Below are 27,880 nucleotides of genomic sequence, written 5' to 3'. Positions count from 1 at the left end.
TGCAGTTATGCGTTTAGTGTTTTGTAAGTGACAGTGATCGATCGATACTGCACTTGGGTGGGCTGGGCGGAGGGGCAAAACGCAGGTGCTAGCAGGTATCTGGGCTGATCCCGCTAACACTGCGTTTTTGGGAACCCTAAACTGCTGGGGACGCTAGTATAGATCTGATCGGATCAGATATTGATGTGTTCAGATACTATACCACTAAGGGAGGTGTACGGTGCGTGTACGGTGCGTGCGTGGGTGTTCGCGGTACTGGCGCTAATCTGACGCTGCCTGGGGCGACGCATATCACCGCCGGGCGATCAGGGGGCTAAACCTTTATTCGGTAATAAACGGCGGGTGCCCTGACACTAAAAAAAATAAACGAACTAACCTGCGTCACCCGTAACGGTTATACGGTGATCAGTGGTGAAAGGGTTAACTAGGGGGCAATCAAGGGGTTAAAACATTTATTCGGTAGTATATGGGGGTCCCTGTCGCTATAAAACGCTGACAGCGAACCTAAATATTTACGTTCCTAACTAGCGTCACCAGCGACACTAATACAGCGATCAGAAAAATGATCGCTTAGCGACACTGGTGACAGGGGGTGATCAAGGGGTTAAAACTTTATTAGGGGGGGTTAGGGGGGTACCCTAGACCTACAGGGGGCTAATACTAACTGTCCTACCACTGCTAACTGTCACAAACTGACACCATGCAGTAATCAGGAAAAAAACAAAACAAAACAAAAAAACCTGCTTGGTGTCAGTTTGTGACAGGGGGGGGGGGGGTGATTGGGGGGGATCGGGGGGCGATCGGGGGGGGGATCGGGGGTGTTTAGTGTGCCTGGCATGTTCTACTGTGTTGTGTGAGTGTTGGTGCACTTACATGTCTTCTCTCCTCGGTGCTGGAACGGAAACTGGCCAGCCGAGGAGAGATGACATCACATCCTCTGCCTCTGTGTACTATACAGAGGCAGGGGATGTTTCTCATTGGCTGGGAGCGATCGCGAGGGGGGGGCCACGATCGGATGGTCTCCCCCTCGTCTCTCAACTCTCCCAGCCAAACGCCGACCGCCGATGGCACCGGGGGGGGGGTCCGATCGGACCCCCCGCCCGCGGGAAGGCAATCACGTACCAGGTACGTGATTTTGCCTGCCCGTGCCGCTCTGCTCACGTATATATGCGTGAGGCGGTCGGCAAGTGGTTAAAAAAAAAAAAAAAAAATGGGGATATTTATTATAGCAAAAGAACAAAATATTGTGTTTTTTTTTTTTTTTTTTTCAAAATTGTCGCTCTTTTTTTTGTTTATAGCGCGAAAAATAAAAACCGCAGAGATGATCAAATACCACCAAAAGAAAGATCTATTTGTGGGAAAAAAGGACATCAATTTTGTTTGGATGCAACGTCACACGACAGCGCAATTGTCAGTTAAAGCAACGGAGTGCCGAATGGCAAAAAGTGCTCTGGTCAGGAAGGGGGTAAAATATTCCGGGGATGAAGTGGTTAAAGGCCCATTGTGTCACCTGAAATACCTGGCTCATCCTGCCTGGCTATACCCTCCCCCCTGTAAACTGACCACAGTTTATCATAGCTGCTGAGCCCTGACACCGTGGTCAGTTTACGTGCCTCCATCATCCACAGCGTTCCTGTCTCTCCTCTGTCCTCCCTCCCTGCCTGTCAGCTCTGTGCAGGTGCCCACCCCTCCCCTCCCCTCCTGCTGCTGAAGTTACATTAAACGTTTCATACCATTCTCTCTTTTTAATAATGCTGTGTCTGTGCCTTATAAAAATTAGCTGTTCTGTACCTAAATTTGGAGCACCACACAGCGCTCACGTGAAAGGCCGCCTCTCTTCTCCTCCCCTCCTGACTGACATCAGCAGGGGTTTCTCTGCCCCGCCTGCTGCAGCTGTCAGACGGGGAGAGCAGAGAGGCGGCCGGTCAAATGAGTGCCGAGCAGCGCTCTGAAATCAGGTATAAAACTGCTTATTTTTATCAGACACAGAGGCACACAGCATTGTTAAACAGAGAGGGTGGTATAAATTGAATATAGTGGCTTAACAACCACTTTAAGCCATCCATTTATGGATCGAATCACGGCCAGTTCAGCAGGGAGCTTCTGGGATTTGATCCATCTATGGGCAGGCTGATTGTACCAAGTCGATCCATCGGTTGACTTGGGTATAACCAGCATGTCAGATTTTTAGCATTTCAGCATGCGATTTTTGCTAGCAGCTACAGCTGCTAGCAATAGTGACTGTGTGCTCCAGGCAGGGATAGCACACCCCCCCCCCACACACACACACACAGCCTGGAGAAAATTACATCATCTATGTTCTGCCTTCTTTGGTAGATACTGCCTCAATACGCTAAATCTTCCCCTACATTGGCCAGTTCTGAGCAGGAAGGGTATGGCCCCATTTAAAGCAGAACTAAACCCATCAATTTAAAGTGACAGTAAAGCTTTGTTTTTTGTTTTGTTTTTTGTGGCCCCGCACCTCGTCTTCTGGGGTCCCCTGGCGGTGCTCGGGGCTCCTCCTCGCATTAGTAAACCCCCTGGGAGAAGCACTCTCCCTGGGGATTGCCTTGCAGTTGCGCTCCTGAGTCCAGCATTTGCGTCTATAGACACAAAATGCTGGACTTGGCCCTGCCTCCGCATCATTGGATTTGATTGACAGCAGCGGGAGCCAATGGCTGCACTGCTATCAATCTATCCAATCAAGAGCAGAGAACCCCGGGCAGAGAAGGTGAGCGTGTCTTCGCAGAGGGAACGAAGGACTCAGGTGAGCTCAGGGGGGCTGGGGGGCCGGTCAGTGTCAGAAGTTTTTTCAGCTTAATGCATTGGATGCATTAAGCTGAAAAAACACGAGGGTTTACAACCCCTTTAACCATTTAAAAAAAAATAGTTACATGCCCAGCATGCCAGGAATGCTAGCTGTCACATTTGCTTGTGCTTTCAACCAAACTGTCAAACCATCAAATGACTGGAGTCATAACTGATCACATGTGCAGCACCATGGCAGTTGCAGATCAACCAGGGGCTAAGATGGCAGCCTCCTTGGCTAAAAAGGATAGGATGGTTTAGTTCTCCTTTAAAGTGGTTGTAAATCTCAGATGTGAATATACAAAGAAAGCATATCCCTTTATAATGTGTATTTCTCTCAATCCAGAACACTATGTGTCATTTCTGCCTGCTTCCTCATTCCTCTGCTATAAGCATAAGTCACTTCTGACCAGTTTTCCTGACACCAAGAGAAAAAAGGTGACAAGGGAGGGAGCTTTAGCTGATTGACAGCCTCTTCTCTGTTCATGTGTGCTGTGTGAAAGGGGGCATGTCCCTTTCCTCCAATCAACTCTCAGAGTACTCCTCACTGATGTAGCTTCAGCTGTCTGCCCCCTGCTTTTCAGAACTGAGAGATCCTGTGTAAATTCTGCACTTTGAATGAATGTAAGGGGAATATGGCTGTAGATAAACAGATACACCTTATGTAGAGGTTTTTTTTTTCATTCTTTGTGTATCACCTGATCCCAGTCTCTTCACTGGGTATATGTATAGGTTTACAACCACTTTCTGTTTACCGGCAGTTACTGCACATGTGCCGTCATCCCAATGAAAGGTTTCGGAAGGCAGGCTCTAAACTTAGGAAACTAACTGCCATCAGAAAGACACCTGGATACTGAAGATTTATCAGTTTTCATGGATAACCTCAACACTCCAACAGATACAGAAATTAGTCTTCTAATTTTTTTTCCTGAAAAATGGACACTTTAACCCCTTGACCTCTGGAAGATATACCACCCTTCATGACCACCCTTCATCACCGTATTTTTTACAATACGGCACTGTTTCTTTAACTGACAATTTCGTGTTCATGCGATGCTGTTCCCAAATAAAATGTATGTCCTTTTTTCCCCACAAATAGAGCTTTTTTTGGTGGTATTTGATCACCACTGCAGTTTTTATCTTTTGCACTATAAACAAAAAAAGACCGACAATTTTGAAAAAAAAAACAATATGTTTTACTTTCTGCTATAAAACATATCAACTAAAAAAATCCAATTTCTTTATCAGTTTAGGCCAATATGTATTCTGCTACATATTTTTAGTATAAAAAACCCCAATAAGCGTATATTGATTGGTTTGCGCTAAAGTTATAGCGTCTACAAACTATGGGATATATTTATGGAATTTTTTTTTTTTATTATTTCTTACTAGTATTGGCGGCGAACAGCGACTTATAGCGAGACTGCGGACACCTAACTGACACTTTTGAAACTTTTTGGGGACCAGTGACACAGTGATCAGTGCTAAACCTATGCACTGTCACTGTGCTAATGACACTGGCTGGGAAGGGGTTAACATCAGGGGCGATCAAAGGGTTAAATGTGTACCTAACCAGTGTTTTCTAACAAGGGGGAGGTGCTTTTACTAGGTGAAGGCATTGATCTATGTTCCTGTAACACGTGATCAATACCTTCCCTTCTGACAGAACAGCGATCTGCCATTCTGCCTGTGTACCGAACAATCAATGGGTGCCGGCAGACATCAGGTCTGCGGGAGCGAGCCGCTGGCGGTGCGCACTTGCGCCTGATACCCAAAAGTGCAGGGTCACGTGTGTGTGTGTGTGTGTGTGTATATATATATATATATATATATACAGTGGGGCAAAAAAGTATTTAGTCAGCCACCAATTGTGCAAGTTCTCCCACTTAAAAAGATGAGAGAGGCCTGTAATTGTCATCATAGGTATACCTCAACAAATCCAGACAATCACATTGTCTAATTTGGAAATAATTTATTTGTAAATTATGGTGGAAAATAAGTATTTGGTCAATATCAAAAGTTCATCTCAATACTTTGTTATATATCCTTTGTTGGCAATGACAGAGGTCAAACGTTTTCTGTAAGTCTTCACAAGGTTGTCACACACTGTTGCTGGTATGTTGGCCCACTCCTCCATGCAGATCTCCTCTAGAGCAGTGATGTTTTGGAGCTGTCGCTGGGCTACACGGACTTTCAACTCCCTCCAAAGGTTTTCTATGGGGTTTGAGATCTGGAGACTGGCTAGGCCACTCCAGGACCTTGAAATGCTTCTTACGAAGCCACTCCTTTGTTGCCCGGGCGGTGTGTTTGGGATCATTGTCATGCTAAAAGACTCAGCCACGTTTCATCTTCAATGCCCTTGCTGACGGGAGGAGGTTTGCACTCAAAATCTTACGATACATGGCCCCATTCATTCTTTCATGTACATGGATCAGTAGTCCTGTTCCCTTTGTAGAGAAACAGCCCCAAAGCATGATGTTGCCACCCCCATGCTTCACAGTAGGTATGGTGTTCTTTGGTTGCAACTCAGCATTCTCTCTCCTCCAAACACGACGAGTTGTGTTTCTACCAAACAGTTCTACTTTGGTTTCATCTGACCATATGACATTCTCCCAATCCTCTTCTGGATCATCCAAATGCTCTCTAGCAAACCTCAGACAGGCCCGGACATGTACTGGCTTATGCAGGGGGACACGTCTGGCACTGCAGGATCTGAGTCCCTGAGTCTGAGTCTGAGTAGTGTGTTACTGATGGTAGCCTTTGTTACGTTGGTCCCAGCTCTCTGTAGATCATTCACTAGGTCCCCCCGTGTAGTTCTGGGATTTTTCCTCACCGTTCTTGTGATCATTTTGACCCCACGGGGTGAGATCTTGCGTGGAGCCCCAGATCGAGGGAGATTATCAGTGGTCTTGTATGTCTTCCATTTTCTAATTCTTGCTCCCACAGTTGATTTCTTCACACCAAGCTGCTTGCCTATTGCAGATTCAGTCTTCCCAGCCTGGTGCAGGTCTACAATTTTGTTTCTGGTGTCCTTCGACAGCTCTTTGGTCTTCACCATAGTGAAGTTTGGAGTGTGACTGTTTGAGCTTGTGGACAGGTGTCTTTTATACTGATAACAAGTTCAAACAGGTGCCATTAATACAGGTAATGAGTGGAGGACAGAGGAGCCTCTTAAAGAAGACGATACAGATCTGTGAGAGCCAGAAAACTTGCTTGTTTGTAGGTGACCAAATACTTATTTTCCACCATAGTTTGCAAAATAAATTCTTTCAAAAAAATGTGATTGTCTGGATTTGTTTCCACATTTTGTCTCCCATAGTTGAGGTATACCTATGATGACAATTACAGGCCTCTCTCATCTTTTTAAGTGGGAGAACTTGCACAATTGGTGGCTGACTAAATACTTTTTTGCCCCACTGTGTGTATATATATATATATACATATATACTGTATTTATTGGCGTATAACACTCACTTTTTCACCATGAAAATCGGGTGCAAATAGCGTGTGCGTGTTATACACCAATACTTCAATTCCAGCTGCCTTGGAGGCAATGGGGGGGGGGCGGAACGGGACGAGTGCCGTCAGATTACATACAGTGAGAATCTCCTGTTTACTTGGCGGCCTCTGTAATAGGAAGTCAATAGATGGCAATGGCGAGGCTGCTGCATTGATGGCAATGGCGAGGCTGCTGCATTGATGGCAATGGTGAGGCTGCTGCATTGATGGCAATGGTGAGGCTGCTGCATTGATGTGGACTAATAAGGCTGCATTGATGGCACTTGTGAGGCTGCAGGTGGGCATTAATCAGGCTGCATTGATGGCACTTGTGAGGCTGCAGATGGGCACTGACCCTTATTTTGCTTCAAAGTTCCTTATTTAAAATTTAAGTTTTTTTCTGAAATTTCCCTCTTAAAATGAATGTGCGCGTTATACGCCTGTGCGTGTTATACGCAGATAAATACGGTATACACATATATATATATATATATATATATATATATATATATATATATATATATATAATATATATATTATATATATATATATAATATATATATATACACTTGATCCTGCACAGTGCAGTGGCCCTGTAGCAGTAAAACTTCTATAGTGCGGTCGGCAAGTGGTTAAATCTTCCATAGCAGGTGTATGCTGAAAAATCCCAACTGCTGAAGAAACGCATAAAAAATGAAGCTAGAAACGTGCACAGTCATGTTACGCTTTAAGACTTTCAGAAATTGATACTACTGGATTTAGCTTCCTCTGATTGAAATCGCCTAAGGTTCTCTGTCGTGATTATAACATGTTTGTACTACTCAATCTGAAATGAAAATCAGGTTTTGACAATTTATGGGTATAAAATAATCCCTTCATTCAAGTTATTCTGTGCCAGTTATCAAAAGACAATTTTGGATTTTTATATACGGAGTCTCAAAAACTTTATAAGACAGTCAGACTCTCTTGCAGAAAGCATAATGATATTTTAAACGCCAAAAGACACTAAGCAATGTCTGGAGCTGCTTATCAAAAGCTGTCCGCTTTCCATAATATTATAACTGGCCCTCCTTGTACCTCCCTAGCTAACTTAAATGAAGTCAGTGATTTGTACACGGTGCTTTGAATTCATGCATTTTACAGCTTTGTGAACATCAGACATAGAACGACAAACGCTTTTTTTTTTTTTTTTTTTTTTTTTTACAGTACTTGGGAAAATTACACAACATTTCTTTTTCAAGCAATCAAAGTTTATTTGCAAACAATGTAAGTGAGGCAGGGCACAGCTGTGAGTCATGGGAACAACTGCGATGAATTAACACCAGATGTTCTTTATCTCCCCCCACCCCCCTTAAAAAAAAGGCTCCAATATTTTTCTTTCTCTTCCTGGAAGTTAATTGTAGGTTTGCAGTCATCTCTAATGTGTCTATTACATTTATCAAATCAATGTATGCCCATGAACAACCTGGTAAATTTGGATTGACCCTTTTTCTTAATGTTTTCGGTCATTTTGATAGAGGACCCTAAGAAAGTTTAATTAAAATACTTTGTTTAAATTTTTGCAATATGAAAGATCACGTCTTCAGACATGTTTATTGTAATGTTGATTATGTAATTAAGCTTCAAATGGATAAAACAGCTCAGATAGTACCAGATTTATTTAGGCCGATCCCTACCATACTATATAAATAGCGAATGGACCACAGTTTCTGCCTTAAAGTGATTGTAAAGGATCTGAAAAAAAGAATTGTTGCTCTATATAAAGGTAGCCTAGGCTATAAGAAGATTGTTAAGACCCTGAAACTGAGCTGCAGTACAGTGGCCAAGACCATACAGCGGTTTAACAGGACAGGTTCCACTCAGAACAGGCCTCACCATGGTCCACCAAAGCAGTTGAGTGCACATGCTCAGCATCATATCATGAGGTTGTCTTTGTGAAATAGATGTATGAGTGCTGTCAGCATTGCTGCAGAGGTTGAAGGGGTGGGGGGGGGTCAGCCTGTCAGTGCTCAGACCATACCCCGCACACTGCATCAAATTTGTCTGCATGGCTGTCGTCCCAGAAGGAAGCCTCTTCTAAAGATGATGCACAAGAAAGCCTGCAAACAGTTTGCTGAAGACAAGCAGACTAAGGACATAGATTACTGGAACCATGTCCTGTGGTCTGATGAGACCAAGATAAACTTACTTGGTTCATATGGTGTCAAGCGTGTGTGGCGGCAACCAGGTGAGGAGTACAAAGACAAGTGTGTCTTGCCTACAGTCAAGCATGGTGGTGGGAGTGTCATGGCCTGGGGCTGCATGAGTGCTACTGACACTGGGGAGCTACAGTTCATTGAGGGAACCATGAATTACAACATGTACTGTGACATACTGAAGCAGAGCATGATCCCCTCCCTTCGGAGACTGGACCCCAGACCAGTATTCCAACATAAGGACCCCAAACACACCTCCAAGACGACCACTGACTTGCTAAAGAAGCTGAGGCTAAAGGTGGTGGACTGGCCAAGTATGTCTCCAGACCTAAACCCTATTTAACATCTGTGGGGCATCCTCAAATGGAAGATGGAGGAGCACAATGTCTCTAACATCCACCAGCTCCGAGATGTCTTCATGGAGGAGTGGAAGAGGACTCCAGTGGCAACCTGTGAAGCTCTGGTGAACTCCATACCCAAGAGGGTTAAGGCAGTGCTGGAAAATATTGACACTTTTGGCCCAATTTGGACATATTCACTCACTTTTGTTGCCAGCAGTTTAGACATTAATGGCTGTGTGTTGAGTTATTTTGAGGGGACAGCAAATTTACACTGTTGTACAAGCTGTACACTCACTACTTTACATTGTAGCAAAGTGTCATTTCTTCAGTGTTGTCACATGAAAAGATAGAATAAAATATTTACAAAAATGTGAAGGGTGTACTCACTTTTGTGAGATACTGTATGTGATGTGTGTGTGTGTATATATATATATATATATATATATATATATACAGTGGGGAAAATAATTATTTGATTATTAGATTGTGTTAGTTTGTCCACTTAGAAATGAAGGGATATAATTTTTGTCATATGTGTATTGTAAATGATAGAAACAGAATATCAACCAAAAATCCAGAAAAAACAAATGCTATAAATAAAGTTGCAGTTCAGTGAGCATAACATATTGATGCCAGGAATTATTCTTTAATGAGCTTTTTCATCTGTCTGTAAGGGGGCAGTCTTCCCCCCGATTCATGATGTGAGTGTGTTCTACTCTCTGACCACTAGTACTGTATAAGGGGGCATTTCTCCACTAAGCAGAAATGAGAGGGGGAACTACAATTTTCAATTTCTAAGTATCTTTTTGGCCATTATATTTGCTACTTTTACATACATTATATTGCCAAAAGTATTGGGACACCCCTCCAAATCATTGGCTCCATGTGTTCCAATCATCTCCATAGCCACTGGTGTATAAAATCAAGCACCCAAGCATGCCGACTGCTTCTACAACCATTATTAAAAGAATGTGTCGCTCTTTAGGAGCTCAGTGAATTCAAGTGTGGTACTGTGATAGGTTGCCAACTGTACAATAAGTCCATCTGTGCAATTTCCTTCCTACTAAACATTCCACTGTCAACTGTTAGTGGTATTATAACAAAGTGGAAGCACCTGGGAACAACAGCAACTCAGCCACGTAAAATGATAGAGCGGGGTCAGCGTGTGCTGAAGCTCACAGTGTGCAGAAGTCACCAACTGTCTGCAGAGTCAACAGCTACAGACCTCCAAACTTCATGTGGCCTTCAGATTAGTACAACAACATTGTGTAGAGAGCTTCATGGAATGGGTTTCCAAGCCTAGGATGCAGTGGTGTAAAGAATGCCGCCACTGGAATCTAGAGCAGAGACGTGTTCTCTGGAGTGACAAATCACGCTTCTCTGTCTGGCAATCCGATGGATATGTCTGGGTTTGGCAGTTGCCAGGTGAACGGTACTTGCCAGACTTCATTGTGCAAAGTGTAAAGTTTAGTGGAGGGGGGGGTTATGGTGTGGGGTTGTTTTTCAGGGGTTGGGCTTGGCCCCTTAGTTCCAGTGAAGGGAAATCTTAAGGCATCAGCAAAGGAAGACATTTTGGACAATTTCATGCTCCCAACTTTGTGGGAACAGTTTGGGGATGGCCCCTTCCTGTTCCAACATGACTGCAACAGTGCACAAATCAAGGTCCAGAAAGACATGCATAAGCGAGTTTGGGTTGGGGGAACTTAACTGGCCTGCACAGAGTCCTGACCTCAACCCGACAGAACATCTTTGGGATGAATTTGAGCAGAGACTGTGCGTCAGGCCTTGTCGTCCAACATCAGTGCCTGACCTCACAAATGCGCTTCTGGAAGAATGGTCAAACAATCTCATAGACACACTCCTAAACCTTGTGGACAGCCTTCCCAGAAGAGATTAAGCTGTTATAGCTGCAAAGGGTGGGCCAACTCAATACTGAACCCTGCGGATTAAGATGCGTATGTAAAGGCAGGTGTCCCGAAACTTTTGACAAAATAGTGTATGTTAATATTTTTGACAGGGATTCCCTGGGACATCAAAATAGTTTCAAGTTTTTAAAAAACATTAAAAAGGTTTACTTTACAGCAATGCCAAGTGCTTATTGTTTGAAATACGGTACTTTCCAGTATGTAAGCTATATTCTGATATCTTTTGACCTAGCTGAAGTGATACCAAACATCTCTAGATAGTGGTCTATTAAAACAGGAGTGTGCAGTCCACAGCCATTAACCAAACTTTATTTTTCATTGTTCAAATATGGAACCCGATTCTGTCTTTTTCTATTGGCACAAATAAAACTCAAAGGAGAAGTTCACCTTTACAGAAGAAATAACAAGTGCTTATATTTTGCAGGAAAAAAATGTTCATTTATTATTTTTTTCCTGCAGGAGCCTGGAAAGCATTGCACCCGCGATCAGTAGATGGTCAGTAAATCACGGGTGCAATTTGGGCTCCTGCAGACATGTCCTCCAGCTTTCAGCCTGTACCTCTGCATGGGCTTTCTGCTTGAAAGCTGGAGGACATTTCAGTGGACTACAAGAGCGCTCTTCACCCCGGTGGTGGCAGACAGTACTTGAAGTTTATTAATTCACAGGAATCTGTGAATGAATGATGTAGCTGTGTGGCGGAGCCCCTCACAGCCACGCTCTTTTTAAAAAGTGACAGTGGGTGCAGGGAGGAAAACGCCCAACCGCTGTCATGGGGAATGGGGTATCGGGAATATTACATATTCCACTCTAAATAGGGATGGAACTTTTAACATGTTCCTAAGGTAAACTTAGCCCGTAAAAAGCTGACAAACCCATAAGCAAGCAAAAAAGCTATTATTATTTGCTAGAATTACTTATTTGCAGTGTTTGCAGCATCAAGCTTGAATGTTGGATTCTGGATTTCACATTTGTTTGTAATATCTTATGGAGAAATCATCAGCCTTGTAATTGCCATGGCAGTTTGGCAAAAATTGTGAATTTTGGCTGGGATATCTTACTGCTAGATTAAGAGAGAAAAAAAAACAGCCTTGACAGAAAACAAGCAAAAGCCAAAATATAATTTTGAGTGGATTTGGGCTTTAATGAGCTGACAGTTGTAAATCAACAAGCAGCTACACTTTCTTTATCAAGGGAACAAGTGGGAAGCAGCTCATTAACTTATAGCCAGCCAAAATGCACAGCATAAGAAGAAAAGGCAATTTAATAACAAAAGGAATTGTTATTTAAATCTAGTTTCTACAGGACACAAAAAACAGAGGTCCCATAGGCCTAGCCCTTCAAATATATATATATATATATATATATATATATATATATATATATATATACAGTGCCTTGAAAAAGTATTCATACCCCTTGAAATTTTCCACATTTTGTCATGTTACAACCAAAAATGTAAATGTATTTTATTGGGAGTTTATGTGATAGACCAACACAAAGTGGCACATAATTGTGAAGTGGAAGGAAAATGATAAATTACAATTTTTTTTTTCTTTTTTACGAATAAATGTATGAAAAGTGTGGCGTGCATTTGTATTCAGCCCCCCTGAGTCAATACTTTGTAGAACCACCTTTCACTGCAATTACAGCTGCAAGTCTTTTTGGGGATGTCTCTACCAGTTTTGCACATCTAAAGAGTGACATTTTCGCCCATTCTTCTTTGCAAAATAGCTCAAGCTCTGTCAGATTGGATGCAGAGCGTCTGTGAACAGCAATTTTCAAGTCTTGCCACAAATTCTCAATTGGATTTAGGTCAGGATTTTGACTGGGCCATTCTAACATGAATATGCTTTGAGCTAAACCATTTCGTTGTAGCTCTGGCTGTATGTTTATGGTTGTTGTCCTGCTGGAAGGTGAACCTCTGCCCCAGTCTCAAGTCTTTTGCAGACTCCGATAGGTTTTCTTCTAAGGTTGCCCTCTATTTGGTTCCCTCCATCTTCCCATCAACTCTGACCATCTTCCCTGTCCCTGCTGAAGAAAAGCATCCCTACAACATGATGGTGTCACCACCATGTTTCACAGTGGGGATGGTGTGTTCAGGGTGATGTGCAGTGTTAGTTTTCGGCCACACATAGCATTTTGCTTTAGGGCCAAAAAGTTCAATTTTGGTCTCATCTGACCAGAGCACCTTCTTCCACATGTTTGCTGTGTCCCCCACATGGCTTCTCACAAACTGCAAACGGGACTTCTTATGGTTTTCTTTCAACAATGGCTTTCTTCTTGCCACTCTTCCATAAAGGCCAGATTTGTGGAGAGCACGACTAATAGTTATCCTGTGGACAGATTTTCCCACCTGAGCTTTGGATCTCTGCAGCTCCTCCAGAGTTACCATGGGCCTCTTGGCTGCTTCTCTGATTAATGCTCTCCTTGCCCGGCCTGTCAGTTTAGGTGGACGGCCATGTCTTATTAGGTTTGCAGTTGTGCCATACTCTTTCCATTTTCAGATGATGGATTGAACAGTGCTCTGTGAGATGTTCAAAGCTTGGGATATTTTTTTATAACCTAACCCTGCTTTAAACTTCTCCACAGCTTTATCCCTGACCTGTTTGGTGTGTTCCTTGGCCTTCATGATGCTGTTTGTTCTCTAAGGTTCTCTAACAAACCTCTGAAGGCTTCACGGAACAGCTGTTTTTATACTGAGATTAAATTACACAGAGGTGTACTCTATTTACTAATTAGGTGACCTCTGAAGGCAATTTGCTCCACTAGATTTTAGTTAGGGGTATCAGAGTAAAGGGGACTGAATACAAATGCACCTCAAACTTTTCAGATATTTATTTGTAAAAATGTTTGAAAACCATTTATCATTTTTCTTCCACTTCACAATTATGTGCCACTTTGTGTTGGTCTATCACATGAAATCGCAATAAAATACATTTATGTTTTTGGTTGTAACATGACAAAATGTGGAAAATTTCAAGGGGTATGAATACTTTTTCAAGGCACTGTATACACACTCACCTACCACTTTTATTAGGCACACCTAGCTAGTACAGGGTTGGACCCCCTTTTGCCTTCAGAACCTCCTTAATTCTTCTTGGCATAGATTCAACAAGGTGTTGGAAACATTCCTCAGAGATTTTGGTTCATATTGATATGATAGCATTACTCAGTTGCTGCAGATTTGTCGGCTGCACTTTTATGATGTGACTCTCCTCTTGCACCACATCGCAAAGGTGCTCTGTTGGATTGAGATCTGGTGACTGTGGAAGCCATTGGAGTACAGTGACCTCATTGTCCAGTGGTGAGATGATTTGAGCTTTGTGACATGGTATGTTATCCTGCTGGAAGGAGCCATCAGAAGATGGGTACACTGTAGTCATAAAGAGACGGACATGGTCAGCCACAATACTCAGGTAGGCCGTGGCATTCAAACGATGCTCAACTGGTACTAAGGGTCCCAAAGTGTGCCACTAAAATATTCCCCACACCATTACACCACCAGTCTGAACCACTGATACAAGGCAGGATGGATCCATGCTTTCATATTGTTTACAACAAATTCTGACCCTACCATCTGAATGTCGCAGCTGAAATCAAGACTCATCAGACTAGGCAACATGTTTCCAATCTTCTATTGTCCAATTTCGGTGATCCTGTGCAAATTGTAGGCTTAGTTTCCTGTTCTTAGCTGAGAGGAGTGGCACCTGGTGTGGTCTTCTGCCCCTGTAGCCTATCTGCTTCAAAGGTTAGATGTTTTGTGCATTCAGAGATAGCATTCTGCATACTTTTATTTGTAACGAGTGGTTATTAGAGTTACTGTTGTATTTCTATCATCTCAAACCAGTCTGCCCATTCTCCTCTGACCTCTGACATCAACAAGGCGTTTTCCTCCACACAACTGCTTCTCACTGGATATTTTCTCTTTTTTGGACCATTCTCTGTAGATCCTAGAGATGGTTGTGCGTGGAAAAATAGATAAGCAGTTTTTGAAATACTCAGGCCAGCCAGTCTGGCACCAACAACCATGCCACATTCAAAGACACTTAAATCCCCTTTTCTTCCCCAGTCTGATGCTCGGTTTGAACTTCAGCAAGTCGTATTCACTATGTCTAGATGCCTAAATGCATTGAGTTGCTGCCATGTGGTTGGGTGATTAGCATATTGTGTTACCAAGCAATTGAACAGGTGTACCTAATAAAGTGGCCAGGGAGTGTACAGGTATATGACTCTCAACACTATCAAGGTGCTTTTTCAAGCAAAGTCCATTTGTATTGTATAGTGTTCTTCATAGTTTATCTCTTTCCTTCAAAGTTAATGTTGGGTCAAAATATGCCTTTGCTGTCTCTACTAGAATGGGAAAATGGCCCAGTTCTTTTATGTTCAGTTCTGTAAACCAAATGCATGAGCTTGTGCCAAGGATCGCAACTGATTCTCTCAATGCAAAACACATGGAAGGCCTAAAAAAGAATACATTTTGTGTTTAATCCAGCTTTCATTCTAGAGCATGTATGTCCAATGATTTTAATAACATTTAAAGAGTTGGATTACACTTTTTAGTTGGAAAAATAATTGACGTGCTGTGAGGTAGAATAAATATTTGGCAAAGCTGAAGGATCTGTCATAGCAGTCAAATATACATGGAAGGGTGGAGTGTAATATTGTAATGTTTGAAGTGAGCTCAGTAGCATTGTGTGATGTAGTTACTGACTGTTTTTTGGATCTTGTGATATTTTAGAGTGCAGTTTTTCAAACAGTGGATTCTGTACCCCAAGGAGTACTTCTGACAGATTCACGGGGTTCTTCAGCCTTATGAATACATTTATAGTAACACACTTCCCCACATTATACATTTGTACAAAGATCATATCAGTAAGTATAATGTATTAGTTAAAATATAAGGAGAATGTGGTCAAATGGGTACCCTACAACATATGATTTGGACCTGTCCCCATCTGAGCTTTTGGAATATGGTGTTTCGACTCATTTCTGGAAAAACAAGCCACATTATTAAACTCACTCTGAAAATGGTAATTCTTAGCATGGATGTAGAGTGCTTCTCTCTGTTGTTGAGAACCATTGTCATGCATATTTTATTTGCAGCCAGGTTAACAATTTTAGTTGTTATCATACATGTAGATGCCTCATACCCAAGTAAGCAGAATATGGCATATATACAGTGTTGGGTAAACATAAAAAAATCCATGACTGCTGGGATCTTTGGATAAGACAGTACTCGTGTAGATAACTGAATTTTATGTTCGGCAGAAGGCCTTGTACCTTTGGTTACTCTTTATAAAGGCATGTTTTTTTTTAAAAAAAACTATAGTCTGAGTTTTACATACAAGCATTGACAGATACAATTTTGTAGTAAAAAAGGAAACAGAGAAAAAAGGCGTCATTTAAGTAAAACTGTATAATTTTAATGAACAAGATACATTAAAAGACTCACATGGAGGTTTCTTTATAGAGGCATAGTGTGGTCAAGTGAAACATCAGTCTCCGTTCTGGCTGGCAGCATCAGTCTCTTCCTATGTTGTGCCACTACCACCTGTACAATTTTATAGTAAGACCATGGGTAACACGGTGGTCTGCAATATACTGTATATTAGACTAAAAATATATTTTTCTGTTAGGAAATTATTATTTTTTTAGTAATAACCTTTATTTAAAGTTTTCAGCTATACAAAACATATGTAAAATTATAAAATATGAAATAAAACCATGAAAAATAGTCATCATTTTACATACAGAAAAATATTAACGAAGACAGTGAGCAATATCAACACTGTAAGATCTATAAGGGTTCCCCTAAGTCCTGGACAATTGGTCCCTGTGGACATAACCACTCCTCCTACAGGAATAGAGTAGGGGATCCCAATACTTAATTATTAACAGCAACCATGGTTGTTTTCGTGGAATTTTGGTTCGCCAGGACCAGTTGTTTAATTTGGGGGTCAACCAGAGCTGGCAAGGCAATATCCAAGCTAAAAGAGGCTGAGGCTGTGTACGAGATGTGGTCTCTGCAGGATGCCCAGGTGGCGTCAAACCTTTTCTGAGTACCACTACAAGTGGCGAGCCACTCCTCCACCGCCATGATCTCCCCCAACTTTACAATCCACTCCGTCTCATTTGGAATGCGTGAGCTTTTCCAGTACATTGGTATAAGGTGTTTAGCCGCGTTGAAAAGGTGGGGTAGAGCACTTTGTTTAAAGCGAAATACAGGCATGGGGGGATGTGGAGCAAGAACTGCATCAGGGAATCGGGGAGGTCTACACCGAGACCATCAGAGACATGTTTACTGACCGATGACCAAAAAGGTTGCAGTATCAGACAGTCCCACCATATGTATAGGATTGTGCCCTTCTGTTAGGAAATTATTTTGAATTCAGTTATCATTTATTACAGCTTCTACCTCTATCAGCTTGCTGTCTGTAGCTTTGTTGGGGAGAAATATCCTCATTTTTTTTATAATGAAAACATTGTCACTAGAACAGGACGTGAAGGCACATCTCCAACAGGGACACATATCAGCTGTTCTATTTTTACCCCAAATTATAAAGAAAAAGCATATTTATTGCTGTTGTGTCCTCCTAAGACAGATGGAGAGAAAGCTAAAAAGAGTTCAGTTAACAATAACGTGTATCTAGAACCCAACATTCTTTTTTTTTTTTTCGGATAGAGTATGGAAGGGTTTGTACCCTTGTCAAGTTAGGTTGCGCCAATGAGAAAAAAAGCATCTAAGAGATGCTGGGACTTTGATGTGAGTTCATAGAAAGTAGTCAGAGGACAAAAACATTCAAAGAGCTCACTGCCTCAGGTTAGGCTGTTCACAACAAACAGGGCTACCCTCCAGTGGGTACCCAGCAGGTTACCAGAAAAAAACATGCACCAACAGAAGGAACGCCAGTTCAAATAAATTTATTGGTTTGAACTAAAAAACATCCAGTGCATATTGGGGTCCACATAGGCAATCTAACGTGTGAGCAATCAATGTAAGGCATTATCTTCATTACTCACACAGATGCTGCTGGCCAGCAACTCTCCTAGTTGAGCAATTTACACCCCTAGATAGATTCACATAGGAAAGCAAACCAATAAATGCATTCATTTTTATCAGTTGGTCTGGTGCTTCTTTAATTTTGGTGCAAGTTTTAATTACTGTCACCTTTTATTTTTGTCCTGGTCACCATTTTCACTGGTACGAACAGTGATGGAAATTTCAAAATTCAGAGTTGTCACCAGAACAACACTAAATGAGATGAAATCGCCCAATGCAAACTCTTCATCTAGAGGCAGCTGTCTAAGAGGGCATATCCCTCATTTCCCTTATCTGTTTAGGATAGTAATGCACAGTAAAGGAAAATTCCAAAATGTAACACAGATGAAAAAAAAAAAATAAAAAATTCCACTCACAATGTAATACTAACCCTACCTCTGGACCGTCCACTGGAGTAGGTGTTTTCCACCACTAATAGATATTGTTTCTAATCTGGGTTGAATGATGCCTAGTGTCATTTAGCACATATTCTGTAAGCCCAGGGCATCAAGGGGCCACCCCCTGGGATTACATCATCCAGCCACCATGGGTCCACAAGAAAATGCTGCAGAGAGTAGTACCACGTCATTACATGGTGCCTCTTTCTGCAGAACCTAACATCCACCCATTATCAATGCCAGAGGAGAAGGATAACATCACTGGACTAGATTGAAGAGGTAAATAAAAAAAGGTATATATTAAATGTAAATATGTACATTAAATATAGCAGTCATACATCTGTATTTGGATTTATATGTAATGTGGCAAAAGCTAGTGAACTGTAACCCATGCAACGCAATCATAATTATGTGTGCTGGTCGCTATGGTCTGCTGAACGTTTGATATAATTATTCCATTTTGTACTTAAACAAATCCCTAGTATAAATCTAAGGTTACCCCAAATAATTTCATAAAGGAAATATTTTAATCCATATACTTAGTAACTCACAGCTCTTACCACACAGCTTAAACAAAGAACCTGTATTTGCTCTCGAGAAAACATTGGGATTACATAATGTACAAAGCAGAGATGACAGCACCCCACACTAAACTTTATAGGCGTGTTTTATACATATAAAGGCTCATGTCAAGTCATATTAAATCACGTCACATTTTCACGGTTAACACTGCAACTTCTGTGCATCCTTATTATTTTGTTTTGATGGAAACTCTGGGAGCCTAATTTCATTACATTCTAGTGACCATATTGTATAGCACTTAGTTTGTTGACTTCTGCAATGACATCACTGGAACGCTTGCACAGGCAGTGCTGACAATAAAAAAAAAAACTTGGACCGAATAAGCTCTGACTTTTTTATAAATTCTTTATATGTTTTTATTTCAACAGTGTTATAAAAATTGATGAAGCTATCCAACCTCTTCAGGTTTCTTTCACAAACTTAGTTGCCATTTTATTCAGTTTTCTGCAGTTAGTAAAGCCTGTGGAATGTTTTTTTTTTTATTATGTGCTTTATATAATCATATGTAATTATGTAAAATTCTCCATTAGCACATTACTTGTTACAGTTCTAACACTAATCTATGAACCAGCCATAGCTAGTTGGCCATCAGCTGGGGAGCTGCACTTACCAATATCTTAGATATTTTTTTAAATTCTTTTTTCCTTTTGTATTTTTTTGCATTCTATTATTTCCTATAACCTGTTATGTGCTGATGGTTTTTCATTCTGTGACCTTCTTTGCCAGAATAATTTTGATGATTTTTCCTAGCCTCTCAGACTGTTAAATTCATGATTTTTAAAGAGGCGAAATAACAAGTCTTATGAATAACTGTATTTTATCTTTTGGAGTTGCTTTTTTTATTTTACTTTATTAAAAGTGATATTTCACCTCTACACTCCAGAAAAAAAATCATGGCAGCTTCTGACATATTTCTGCTTTTTATCTATATACATATCTGTTAAAAAAATAACCTCAGGCGTAATGTTAAAATACATTTAAGCCAAAACCTTTTTCTTTTGCTGTCTATGTATTGTTAGTATGATTACCCTTTATTTTCAGTACAGAAACACAATAGGAGATGAGTTTACATATATGCACTTTGAGATGAAATTTCCTCATAGACAGTTGTCACAGGTATCCTCGAAGGGATAATTCCTTATTCCACTGACAGCTGTGAAATTTTGGATTTCCTATCATTCTGTGTCCTAGTGATGGTGGTCAGTTTTGTAATTTGTTTTTCTTCACTTCCTTCAAATATCCTATATCTACAATTTCCCTGACACATAGACCCAACATGTGAGATCTCAACCTATCCAATAACTCATTAGAAACCCAAGGAATTGGGATGAAGTTGGTCATTTGGGTAACTTCATATTAACCATTACTCTTCCCTGAAGGCCTTCCCGATGTTCAAATATTGCTGGTAGAATTTGCTCTCATATAGCCACAAGAGAATTAGTGAAGTTAACCTTTATTTTGGTTGAGTAGGCCTTTCTCACAGTCAGTGTTCATACCCATTTGGCTTTCATGGCGTCCCTTTGTCCTCCTCCCACGGCCTCCCTCTGTCCTTCTCCCACGGCGTCCCTCTCTGTCTTCCTCCCATGGCGTCTGTCTGTCCTCCTCCCATGGCATCCCTCTGTTCTCCTCCCACGGCGTCCCTCTGTCCTTATCCCACGGCGCTTCTCTGTCCTCCTCCCACGGCGTCCCTCTGTCCTTATCCCACGGCGTCCCTCTGTCCTTATCCCACGGCGTCCCTTTCTGTCCTCCTCCCATGGCATCCCTTTCTGTCCTCCTCCCATGGCGTCCCTTTCTGTCCTCCTCCCATGGCGTCCCTTTCTGTCCTCCTCCCATGGCGTCCCTTTCTGTTCTCCTCCCATGGCGTCCCTTTCTGTCCTCCTCCCATGGCGTCCCTTTCTGTCCTCCTCCCATGGCGTCCCTTTCTGTCCTCCTCCCATGGCGTCCCTCTCTGTCCTCCTCCCATGGCGTCCCCTCTCTGTCCTCCTCCCACGGCGTCCCTCTCTCCTTATCCCATGGCGTCCCTCTCTGTCCTCCTCCCGTCGGTGTCCCTCTCTGTCCTCCTCCCACGGCGTCCCTCTCTGTCCTCCTCCCACGGCGTCCCTCTCTGTCCTCCTCCCACAGCATCCCTCTCTGTCCTCCTCCCACGGCGTCCCTCTCTGTCCTCCTCCCACGGCATCCCTCTGGCCTCCTTTCATGACGTCCCTTTGTCCTCCTCCCACGGCGTCCCTCTGCCCTCATCCCACGGCCTCCCTCTGTCCTTCTCCCACAGCGTCCCTCTCTGTCCTCCTCCCTCAAAGATGACAGGGTAGATTCTAAACAGGAAGAGATGTGGCATTAACAGGAAGGGGTGGGTCATATTTAAATTAGGGGGTGCACAAGTTTAGTTAGGCCTAGGACAGCACAAAGTCTAAATACACCAATGTGTATAGTGTGTGTGTGTGGTAGTGTTACTGACAATCAAAGGATTAAAATGTATTAGTGAATATGTGGTGGGCAATCTGACACTGTCAGGGATTGATGCTAACTGATGCTAACACCATCTGGCTCCACTCGTGACACTAATACAGTGATCTCAGTCTGCAGTGGAGACACAGAAAAGATGGGAGGGATAGCTGAAGGCAGGATCAACCCGGTATATTTCACTCTACACAAAATGAATGCATTAGTGGCTTTGTGAGTATGCACACTCTGTTATGTAACCTGTCATGAGAGTTTTTCATAGACTGGTTCAATGACACTTTAAGGTTTTTTCAGTTATACATCTACAGTTTATCCGTGTTTGATGTTAGTGTATTATGCAGATGAGAAATAATGTTTTGCTCTGTATAAAATATCTTTTGTGCACCGATCTCCCATGAGGTTAAAGGTTGTAAGAGAGTCACAGTTCTTCTCATTCTTGTTCACAAAATGTGCAATAACCCAATAAAGGGGAAACAGTTATAAACGAATCAGTGAATCAACCCGCCACCTATTTTCCCCTCTCTGGGACCCAAAAAAACCTGGTATCAGTAGATTTATGCATTGAGGATAGTTCAGAAATATTCACAAGCATTCATAACTCCTGGCAAACTGCCACATACTCAGTGAAATAAATATGTGTCTTACCTGATGTAAGATGTATTATTCTGTTCAGTAAGTCTTGTGATCCAGGCACACCTGCCAGATAGCATGGGCAGCCAAAATCAATGAGACCTTGTGTTGCTTTTCCATTAGAGGCATAATACTGCAAACTCAACAGGGATTGTTGTAAACCTTCCACTGTTTCTTTGAACTTATAAAGAATATGTTTGTACTGTATAAATGATCAAATTACTATTTACAGTTCTACTTATTAATAGAATATGCTCTTTCACAAATAGTACCTCAGTAGGCCAGAACTATTTTTCCATACTTTTCCATTTTTCAATTAATGATGATTAATACCTCTATAATATGAACAGTTTGGTGTTCCTTGAAGTGCTAGTTCACATATAGGAGATCGGCATACACTGCGACTATCATTTTCTCTAACATTTATTTAAGGAATCACAGATGTTAACAAGTCATTCCACGCTACAGATTTAATCCTAAAAACCGATTATACTTAGTAGAAAAATAAAGTTCAGAGCTGAAGTCAAAGGAGTCAAGATGTAAACATTGCATGTGACTCACTCATTGTGTCTACACAAGGCAAACTTTAATGGGGCCCATCATAAAAAATCACTCTTCTAATAAATCAAAAGGGCACACATCAGCATTACCAAATAACACTGCTATTTTAAGTAAAAAGCAGGCACCCTTTTGTGCCATGAATAAAAACATTACTCGAAACTCCATTAATGTCACTTACATTCTAAGCAAAAATAACATGGTTTCTGGCTACCATGTAAATTGTATGTGTATGACTTTATCAGAGAATGTAAAGGGTCTATAGTTTGTAGTCAACCATATCTGACAAAGCCTGCTTATGCTTACTAGCAATATAAAAAAACATTGAGAATGGAAAATCTAGTGCAGCTGTGCATGGTAGCCAATCAGCTTCTAACTTCAGATTGTTCAGTTAAGCTTTGACAAAAATAACTGGAAGCTGATTGGTTTCTATGCAGAGCTGTACCAGATTTTGCACAAAATACAAAAAAACTGCTTTTGCTGCAATATTCAGCCTCAATATAGAGACTTTTAGTCTGGCTGGTTGCTTATTTCTTTTTTTTTTCAGGGGTAAAATACAAGAATTCCCAATTGTGAACCAAGTGTGCTTGTCGTGAAACTAAAAGGAAATTTACATTCTGCAATAAATCCTTTCTTTTACAGAATCAACAAATAATCGGAATGTGCAGCTGTCAGGAGCATGAGTCAGGCTCATGACCCTACTCTGTTGCCTGCTGCCTGGGCTCTATTTTTTATGACAGGAGTCAGAAGTAGTCTTCTCCCTGGCTGGCTGGCATCTCTGTTGTGGTGCAGTGGGTCCAGATCTGTGGGCGTCATTTCCTTCATTGGCCGGTGGCGCGGCACCTCCTCCACAGGGTCCTGGTGCCTACCTCTCTAGACTGACTGGCTGGAGTGCTGCAGCCCTCTATTTGAGCATCAGAAACCCAGCGTTCTGGGCTTGTGATAGCTTCTTGATTCCCGGTTCTCTACCAGTTGTACCTTGTGTGTGCCTGCCTGTCAATCTGTCATGGATTTCCTTGTTGGGAACATCTGCCTTGAACTTGGATTACTCTTTCAGATTGCTGCCACCGTTGACCTTAGGCGGTTTACTGGACTACAATTGCCCTATCAATAAAAATGCCTTGACTTGGACCGTTTACTAGATTATGATTGCTGGCTACCTGCCCAGACTTCAGATTTGTTTACTGGATTACGCTTTCCTGCTACCTGCCCTGACCTCAGAACTGTTTACTGGATCACACTTGTCCCTTGCCTGCCCTGACCTTCTCTGCATTATGCAACCAGCTTCAGCCCTTCGACCCTTGCCTGACCAGCCTAGACTACATGTACCCTTGCCTGTTCTCTACACTAAGTCAGGGTGCCGTTTGGGCAGAAACTATAGCATTGTGAACTAAGACTTGACAGCAAGCCATAGACCTGCGCTTGCCTTAAGGAAATAGGGGCTGCTAAAGGTAGAAAAAAACACTCACCAGCTATAGTTCCTGACCTATGCATCAGGCTGAGCGACACACCAGCTCACAGAGATTTACACCTTTGGGATTGTATACAGAACAGAGCCACAACTATATAGGGGTGACCTTGCCATCTTCATTTGCGAGAAACAAAGAATCCATAGTTGACACTCACCCTAGAAGTGTCCAAGCAACAGAATGTTCTGTTTAGGCTGGAATTTGTCTTTACTATAGAGCTAAACCTTTACCTGGATGAAATTTAGTTTGCTAAATAACTGTATCACAAACAGGTTTTTTTTTCATATTATACTTTTATCAGTTTTCATGCTGCTGATCTCCAGCAGCCTCTTTTAGGCCCTTCCTGTCTACATGCACTTGCTCCAGTGTCAGCTATGCATTATTGCTCTAATCTGAAGTGGCTTCCCAATAATGTCAACAGTGGACTGTGTCTGCACAATGTTTGTTGACATAGTCACTTGTAGTCTCCACCAGGGGTACATGGGGCAGGGTAAGAAAGCAGGAGCAGTTTTCGCCCCATTAGATATTCCCTGAACAAGGATGTCAAGATCAGAAGGCACAATTTTAATAAAAGATGCACATTTAAAAAGATAGAAAAAAAAAAGAAAACGATTGGTGCACCAAAACCATTTGCTCCCAGTGTACACCAGTGGCAGTGCGATCAGCATGTGAACGAACCCTAAAGGTTTTGTGTAGCATTATCAAAAATTACAGTTTTTTCCTATAGATTTACATATTATTTGTCGATTTATAACGATTTGTGTTCTTATTTTCTAGTTCCTTTGGCAGCTTACAGGTGGCTGGTGTGCTACCTTCTTCGGGAGAGTTATCATAAACTCCAGCAAGAGAAGCAGAAAGCCACCAATGATTTTGATGCAAGAAACAATAGTCAGGTAGTAGCTAGTGTGAATATTCTTATCCCTCCTTGTCCTGGTTTCTTCTTTTTTTTTCGTCAGGATTTGACACTATTGACTACCCTCTGCTATCGCAAACTTTGTAATTACATTACAGATACTACCCTCTCATGTTCTCCTTCATAATTCTTGAATTGGTCCCTTGGTATCCTTCTCTACTGCAACATGTACGCTGATGACACCACATATTTACCTACCTATGTTGTGCCGTCTCTTGCTTTAATTGCCATGTCCAAATGCCACAAAATATAAATATACACAAGAGTGCCACACCATACGGTGAAAGAGTCCACAAAGATTTTAATAGTTTACAATTCAGCCATAAAAGACAGCTAACGTGTTTTGGAGGGCAGCAGCACTCCATATTCATTAGAGCTTGGGACATAGAAATGAAAAGCTGAAAGGACCCAAACGTCAAATTAGAACTAGAGGGATCTAGTTTAAGTAACTACATTCACTCTGATAGTCTATTTAAACTCCGGGCATACACTGTGGTCAGGCCGCAGTACCTAAAGTTATTGTTTGAGCCCTTTCAAGACTTCATTCCTTTGTTCTAAGCTCTGATGAAACAGAAGTGTTGTCGCCCCCAAAATGTATTTTTATAGTTGATTTGTCGATTTTTTTTTTTAATAATTTTGGAATTTTTTACCTCATGGTTTAGTGCCCATTCCTGTCTGCTCAAAATTTTAGTTATTTTCTGGTACCTTTGAGGGAGGCTTGTTTGTTCTGGAAGCTGCTTCACCAAGTTAGTGAGCTTATTTGAACATTCCCTGCATTTGATTGAGAATCGGTCAAAAAAAATTCCTGCACTTTATACCTGGAGTATGTTCTATTTTAAGGGCAATAGATAAAGGTTTGCCAAAGGGATGGATTAGAAAGACGATCAGATATAGTAATATCCATTCTTTCTTTTTAGTTAAATTTCAGGGGTTACCCAAATTCCTCTGCTTCGGGATTAGCCTGTTCAGAAGGTAGGTTTTCCTTACTGAGTCAGTTGAACTACAACATTTTCATGTCTGACTAGAGTATAGCTTTAAACATTTAATTCTTTTGGGGATCTGGTCCTTATAAAGAGGCACCTCCTGATCAGGATTTGAAAGTGGGTTGTCTATCCTTACAGCCCGATATGTGGCTGCTCCTTCATATCCATTTGGGTTCTTTGTACAGCAAGACAGGCTGTGCAGGCAGTGTGGATGTCCTACTGGCATTTACTTTGCACTGTTTGTGTCTTAATCTTATTGCAATATATTTTCAGCTGTATCATTTCTTGAACCAAATTATGTAAGACTTCTAACTTTATTCAGAGCATTTCCATTCATGACACATGTTACACAAGTTACAATAACTGCATTTCCATATAAACTATATTGGCCTTGCATGTTTCATTTCCCATTTTATACAGTACATCTCAAAGATTACACCCAAGGTTGATATTTATTTGTCTTTTTAGATGTCCTATGCAAATAGTTGTACTTCGCTTTTTACATGACTTGTGATTTAGAATGTTCTCACCAATTACAGCAAGACCATTCAAACTGGTGTTGTTTTTTTTTTCTTTTAGGTCTATTACTGTCGATCATTGGCCCTGGCATTCATCGAACACACAGTACTACAGAGATACTATGATTACACCCATGACTCCAGCACTCCCATCTCCCTGCAGCCTGTCCTGAGGAAGCTGTGCACTCTGTATGGCCTGTGGTCCCTAAGCAAACACATGGCAGTCCTCTATCAGGGTAAGAGTTAAATGGTTGAGGTAGTCTATTGGAGTAAGAGTGAAATGTTGAGGTACTCTATCAGGGTAAGAGTAAAATAGTAAGGGTACTCTATCAAGGTAAGAATAATATAATGTAAATTCTGCCTACTGGGTTCGGTAACAGACCTTGCTCCAACTAATGGAGAGTGCACTCATTTTGACCTATACTTTTTTGCCAGAAAAGCTATAGCCAAGGATTGGGGGAAAAAACTGTACCCCCACACCATCTCTTGGCAGCCAAGCCATTAGTGAGAGTGAGGCCACCCTAATAAATTTCTGAAAGTTTGGGGCCTGTGGTTGGACACATCCAGTGCAGCAATGACTATATCTTTGTAACTGAATCATCCCTAAAATAAGATTAGACCCTCACACTAGCTGTACTTAAAATGATATATGCTCAGTTTGGCTACCATTTTAACAGGCTAATCCCTGCTCATCTTCACGCTGCTGTGAGGATAAGCCTGGGAATAGAAGGGGCATATTACACTCCCCTCTCACCCCAAACCAAACCCCTAGAACAGCCTTCACCGTGGCATCCTTCAAACAGATACTGAGAACTGTAGATTAATGTTTACATCACCATGGTGAGTAGTTGCGCAGCCACCACTACCCACCCCTGGAAAAGAATCTTTTGAAGGAGCTTCTGGGTCCCTGTTGCCCAACCTGCAATCAAGGAACTGCATGCAGCCCTTGGTTACTTGCTGTGTGGCCCTTGAAACCCAACAGTCAGGAGTGGAAACCCTAATTTGTAAAGGGGCTGTAAAGACAATAAACTCTTGCAGTTTCATTAACATGTCCCCAATCTCTGACTATACACTGCAGTATACTCCAAGTCTCTAATCACTTCTATAGCATGTGCCCTCTTTCTGACCATCTCTTATACAATACATTCTGTAGTTTACAGTTTTCTTTAGCAGTATATACGCCGAATATTATGTGCAATCCCGTAGTGATGTCAGGGGTTGCAGTTGAGGCTCCCTATGCATCATACATTGACCTCCACTGCTCTAGGTGCTATGTATGACCATATCAGTACTTGAATACTTTTAGCGAAGAGTATAATTGAACTGTTATAATGAACATGTTAGCCTGTGGTTTCAGCAGACATCCTTTGTGCCAGTATGATATTGTTGGGAATGATAATTATTGACTATAGGATCCAGTCTGGCCAGTATCTCTATCCCCATGTCTTGTGGGTTGGGGAAGTTTGTAAAGGTCTAAAACTTCACAATGATGGGTGAATAAGACATGTTTTTTACATATTATCCTAATTGCTTCAGCCTCTTTTTCGTATGTAATTTGGTGAG

The 27,880-nt window shown here is 41.7% G+C and overlaps 1 protein-coding gene across 2 annotated transcripts in view; it reads left to right on the top strand.

Annotated features, from left to right (window-relative positions):
• The window catches only part of ACOX3 (acyl-CoA oxidase 3, pristanoyl), a 195,462-nt gene that overhangs the window by 137,284 nt on the left and 30,298 nt on the right, over window positions 1-27,880 (top strand). For both annotated transcript variants that reach the window (XM_073610777.1, XM_073610785.1), the window contains exons 14-15: window positions 24,681-24,796; window positions 26,379-26,553. In XM_073610777.1, the coding sequence (XP_073466878.1) occupies window positions 24,681-24,796; window positions 26,379-26,553 (291 nt within the window). The remainder of the gene's footprint in view (window positions 1-24,680; window positions 24,797-26,378; window positions 26,554-27,880) is intronic.

The sequence above is a fragment of the Aquarana catesbeiana genome, linkage group LG01 (assembly GCF_042186555.1).
Source record: "Aquarana catesbeiana isolate 2022-GZ linkage group LG01, ASM4218655v1, whole genome shotgun sequence".
Taxonomy (NCBI): Eukaryota; Metazoa; Chordata; class Amphibia; order Anura; family Ranidae; genus Aquarana; species Aquarana catesbeiana.
Note: the sequence above shows the minus strand (reverse complement) of the source record. Positions and strands in the feature narration are given on the sequence as shown.